Source organism: Cephus cinctus, unplaced genomic scaffold, assembly GCF_000341935.2.
Source record: "Cephus cinctus unplaced genomic scaffold, Ccin1 Ccin1_scaffold0997, whole genome shotgun sequence".
Lineage (NCBI taxonomy): Eukaryota > Metazoa > Arthropoda > Insecta > Hymenoptera > Cephidae > Cephus > Cephus cinctus.
Genome location: NW_014333542.1, coordinates 1,006,161 through 1,011,748, shown reverse-complemented (window position 1 = coordinate 1,011,748; position 5,588 = coordinate 1,006,161). Strand labels below are relative to the sequence as shown.

Below are 5,588 nucleotides of genomic sequence, written 5' to 3'. Positions count from 1 at the left end.
GCGGAGAACCTCTGCCCGCCAAGCTACGCGTTCGTGTTCACGTTTAGCTGGACTATGATGGGATTTGCATTGTCGACGGAGGCGATGATCTCAGAATCCTACTTCCAGACTTGCCGCTACGATTTAGCGGCATGATTTTGGTATCGCCGAAAACCGGAGCGTTGTATATCTCCCTGCTCATCTCTGTTTAGGCGATACCAAAAACATGGCGCTAAAATGTAGCGGCGAATCCGGGAGTAGGATGTAGTGATCATCGCCTCCGTCGATAAAGCATGTCCCGTCGAAGCCGAGCTGAACGTGACCACTACGTGTAGCTTGGCCGGCAGAGGTTTTCCGAAACTTACCGCTGGTTTCTAGAGCAACCCTTAGAACGAGGCCGCTCATCAGATATTACCAAAATTTTTTTTTTTCCTAATCTTAAATTTGAGTGCACAGTGTAAACTTGATAAGATTTACTAAGCAAAAGCCAGCACCTCGTGCCTGCCTGAGTTAACAAGTGCAGTGATGCGGTGCTAGTTTCCAGCATTATTTAACAATAGTTCCAAGCGGAACTATGGTCCCAACATTGAGTACTAGGTAGAACTATCCTGGAACTGTTTGAAAAACAATCTGAAAACAACACTGAAAGCCAGTTCCTTATGCATACCTGCCCTGAGGCGTATGGTGCGGCTAATATCCTTAATAGGTATTTTACCGATGTTACGTAGCAGAACTATTGTTAAAACATATCAGGAGCTACAGAACTCTTTGAAAACTATTGAAAAAGCCTATTGTTGAATCACTTTTAAGAGATTTTGAACATGTCCCCCATTTAGGATGTTCATAAAGTAATGGAAGAAACGCCTGCCGACAGAAACCATTTATCTTATATGGCTTAATATAAATATAAACCGTCTACTATATCATATCTTTTACTTTTCAATATCTACGTTATTCTTGATTACCAGCAGCATATTTATTAGAAGAATAATATTTACATTGGTTGGGATTACGGCATAAATTTTATTTTTCATCTTGCAAAAAGTATCTAAATGATTATTTTAAATTGTTGGATGTTGTATGAAAGAGTGGGATTGAGTGGCGCTGTAGTACATTCTATAATTAAACAAATATAATATTTAATGTTCAAGTATTATTTATTGATCGTAAATTAGGTGGATATTGAAAGCTGGTAACAGTATTGGCATAAATATTACATTTCGTAAATAAGTATTAATTGTCTTTTCTGTGAGGTAATTCATAATTTTTTTTATGCCGTGTAATGGGCACGGTCTAACCGCGGGATCTATAAATGAGAGAAGAATTATTCAGACGAGTGTTAATTAATTGCGCATATCACAAGAACGCAGCTCGTGCATTAATGAGGTGGTGCGTTTAGAAAATTAAGCGAGGAATGTTACATCTTTTGAAGCACGGAAATACCTGTTGCGCGTGTTATATGTACAGTATTTTACGTGGATAAATAATTCTAAAAAAGTTCAGAACCCGTATGGGCAATTCTAATAATAAGAGACGTCGTCACAGCCATGGAAAATATGCAAGCCAGGTAATTTATCTTGAAGATATTCTAACCTTGCTGTCATGGCAATTATGGGTCTTTTATGGGATAATATTTGACTTATATATTTCAGCTTTGTGAATATGTTTGGTTTTAAAATCCAATATGTTTGGTCCTTTTTTTTGTATTTTAGTTCAGTTGTAGTGATATCATTGGTGGAAGTTGCAGTGGAACAACAGATGAACTATACGAGGAATTTAGACCATGGTCTCGTGTCTCACGAAGAAGGTATTAGAATAATATGTACAATTGTAATACGATTGATAATGATTGCTTTGTATTTATTTAGGTGGAGCGAGGGTACCTTAAATGACCCTTTATGTTGTGCAAAAACAGCCTGGCCAGTGGCTCGCATGGAAGCCTTATTTCTCCCTGAGTTTCAAGTTAGAGGAGAATCTTTAAAGTCTGAATATACTTTTATCGATATCATTTCCAAGGGTGCATATGGAAGAGTGTACAAAGTTCGAAAGATAGATACTAACAAAATATATGCCTTGAAGGTAGTAAGCAAAGCACGCATTGTGGCAGAAGATGCTGTTAGTCAAGCAAAACAGGAGGTAAATATTTTAATAAATAACATATTAATTAATTGTATAGATTATAATCTGTGATTGTAGGTTGCAATACAAAGGGCTGTAGGCCATCATCCATTCATAGCAAATTCTCCGTATCATTGGCAGAGCAGAAAAACATTGTATCTGTGTTAGTAAACTAAGAATACATTGCATTTCAGTTTCATAATAAATATACAGTAAATATTTTTATTGTATCGATATAATTGATTGTAGTGACAGAATACATTGGTGGTGGAGAGTTATTCTCATTGGTCGAAGAATATGGTTCTCTGTCAGAGGACATGGTACGAATTTACGTTGCAGAAATCGGCCTGGCGCTTGGTATGCATTACAAATCATAAAAATATGTGCATTTTGACTGAAATATATTAAAAGAAACATAACACCTTCAAGATTTTCTACACAATGCTGGAGTTGTGCACAGAGATCTGAAAGCAACGAATGTTCTTCTGGACGACGAGGGACACGCAGTCCTGATAGATTTCGGATTAGCCAAATGGCTAAGTCCAACCCAAAGAACTAACACATTTTGCGGCACACCTGAATATATGGGTAACGCTTTGAATTTTTAGTATAAAAGATTTAGGTTAGCTAAGTTTTATGTTTCCTTTTTCGGATATTGTTTTAGCTCCTGAGATAGTAAAACGTGAATATTACGGACACAAGGTGGACTGGTGGTCCCTTGGCGTTTTAGCATGCTTCCTCCTAACCAATCAGGTGGGTAAATGCGTTTTACGAATACTTGCGCAAATTTCGTTAACTTATCATCTAGACCAAGTATTTCTACTGATAAAATTATTATATTACTGCTCGACGAATAGCGACGGTATGACTAGCGTGACTGTTTTGAACGTATACGACTCCGTGGCGCAACGGTAGCGCGTCTGACTCCAGATCAGAAGGTTGCGTGTTCAAATCACGTCGGGGTCAAGTCGATTTTTTTTTTAAAACTTCATCAGAAAACTAAAGACACTGTTCAAATGTATTTAATACATCCATCAAAATAATAAATAGATATATATTTTAATATAAAAAGTTTCTCTGCTCCATCATCCGGGATTAAAGATTTTATTTTATATACACAAACAAAGGATTTACCGGTTTAACAAGCACTGCTTATAGATACCGCGTGAATGAACTTTCCACATTGAATTTCTTACGTTCGTAACGTGAAAGACACCAGTCCCTATGACGCAATGACAATGCCGTTGCGTCAGAAAAGTGAGGTTCAAAGGAGTTAAAAAAAAAATAAAAAAAAGTCGCTCCCGGGTGGGCTCGAACCACCAACCTTTCGGTTAACAGCCGAACGCGCTAACCAATTGCGCCACGGAAGCTTTGGTATTGATTCTCAATATACACTATATGACGTGTAGACATTCCTAGAGTAATAAACAATTTTCCATTCACGTTTCTCTCATCCATAAGTATCGTACGATCAGCAGTTTTTCCAGAAACGATAAGTCCCACATAAAAAGGGCATCGCGAATCACGTTGTGCAGCAGGCGCGCCTTGACATTTTCCTTGCATCCACACAAGAACCTACCCACAGATCCAGAGACAAACCTATATCTGACCTTTACGTTCTTTTCCATTCCACGATGACTTTTAGCATAGCTAATACCACCGATCGGTCACCATCATCAGCCCCTTGTCCACCAAAGGCAAAATCGTCGTTCAACTATCGATTTCTCTCCTACGATACACTCTCTACTTCTTTGTCTCTTTAATTTCTTATCATTTACTCTGTGCAAGAAATATTTATTCTTTACCTCACAGTCTTTTTACCTCTCAACAGTCATAGCGCTGCTTTTTCATAATCTTGTCGCAAGACCTCCCAATACTTGTCGGTATCCCTCTGTTATGTACCCCCTGTACCCGTTTCTACTCTACCACGTCTCGCTGTATCAATTCTACTTACTGTCGCACATTCTCTTCTCATTTTCAAGCCTGATGTTTATTATCTCTCAGCGGATGCACTCGATTATCATGTCCACCATGATACCTACCTAGCCCCGTACATACGCATGACTCTTAACGCCGGGAATGCTAAATGCATCATATGGTTAATATTTCTGACTCAATTGAATGCTTTTTATTAATCAATCTCTTTACAACATCGTTCCCGTTTAGCCGCTTATCTTCAGCAGCGCGTCGAACGTAAAATATCGTAATCGTTAATCACGAACAAAGAATGACTCCCCCCCCCTATCCGTTAAATTACTCACTACCTACAATCCGGCCGATAAATACGGAATTGTTGGTACCCGCAGGATTAAACCCAGGACAAAGGGGATTTATGATTAATGGATTTCATGAAAATAAAAAATAAAAAAATGGAAACCAACGATATCTCATTGCTCACGTAATTATTGTTACATCGATCAATTCAATTAAATACAATAATCGTTCACCAAAACATCGTCATCTCACGTGAGTTTACGGAGTAATGGAATAATAATTAATAATTAATAATTAATAATAATAATAATAATAATAATAATAATAATAATATGATAGTTATATTTAATATTAAAATAGAATAATAACAGTAGAGTCGGAGGTTCGGGTTTATAAGGGTTTTTGTTTGGACTGGGATTTCGAGTCCGAGGTGAAAAGGTTTTTAGCTGGAGGGTTGTTAAACGTGCTGGGGTTGAGAAGTAGGGTTGGTGGGGGGTTGGAAGTGTATTGTAATGTGGGTGCATGGAATGGCCGAGGATGAGGATGACACTTCGTACGGGAGCGAGACTTCCAGCTTGTTCGAAATAAGTTATATAGAGTTGGAAGGGCTGGCTCCCTCTATTTAAAGGGCAGAGGGCGGGTTGGGTCCAAAAGTTCGAAATTGCGTGTGTCTAGGGTAGAAGGGTGGGGGTGGAAAGTCGTTTAACAAATGGAGAATCGTCCTGGCCCGCTGCCCTTATTTCTTTTTTCTCAATTTTTTTTTTCCTTTCGCATTTGCGACACCCTGACGCGCTAAGATCTTTCACGAGTTCAGATGTCTTTCTGAACCGGAAGCTAAGGCCCTAGCCACCGGCGATCATCAGCTAGACGAGTACACCCCGTGGCAGGGGTGCGGCGCGCTTCCGATTATGACGTCGGTGGATACCGCGATGACAGTGTAGTTAAAAGCCAAAATAAACGATATTGAGGATATTATTAATATTAATATTAATAGTGATACTCTAACCGTAAATCTAATGACAGTGTTAACTACGTAGAGATGAATTTTTCGAGACAGTTGATAGAGATGGATGTAACGGTGATGCTAATACTAATTGATATTAGGGTCGCTGTCTATTAGCCAAGATGGAGAACAGGGCCGATGGGTACCGTCAGTGCGCATGCGCGAGTGGGTGGGTGGGTGGTCGGTTGCGTCATCGAAAAGTTGATAATCGTCAGCTGTTTTTCGTTGTTGCGTGGGTTGAAGAACGTAGCGCGTCCGGGTTGACGAGGGGTGG

At 39.2% G+C, this 5,588-nt stretch overlaps 1 protein-coding gene and 2 non-coding genes across 3 annotated transcripts in view; 2 read left to right on the top strand and 1 right to left on the bottom strand.

Annotated features, from left to right (window-relative positions):
* Positions 1-327: 327 nt before the first annotated feature.
* The window catches only part of LOC107271583 (serine/threonine-protein kinase S6KL), a 24,398-nt gene continuing 19,137 nt past the window's right edge, over positions 328-5,588 (top strand). Inside the window, exons 1-7 of the mRNA XM_015747760.2 lie at positions 328-1,546; positions 1,692-1,786; positions 1,848-2,115; positions 2,176-2,260; positions 2,347-2,454; positions 2,527-2,685; positions 2,762-2,850. Coding sequence (XP_015603246.1) covers positions 1,490-1,546; positions 1,692-1,786; positions 1,848-2,115; positions 2,176-2,260; positions 2,347-2,454; positions 2,527-2,685; positions 2,762-2,850 — 861 coding nt within the window. The 5' untranslated portion in view covers positions 328-1,489. The remainder of the gene's footprint in view (positions 1,547-1,691; positions 1,787-1,847; positions 2,116-2,175; positions 2,261-2,346; positions 2,455-2,526; positions 2,686-2,761; positions 2,851-5,588) is intronic.
* Positions 2,992-3,063, top strand: Trnaw-cca. The gene has a single exon. It is a non-coding gene; the product is annotated as a tRNA-Trp (tRNA).
* On the bottom strand, positions 3,394-3,467 carry Trnan-guu. The gene has a single exon. It is a non-coding gene; the product is annotated as a tRNA-Asn (tRNA).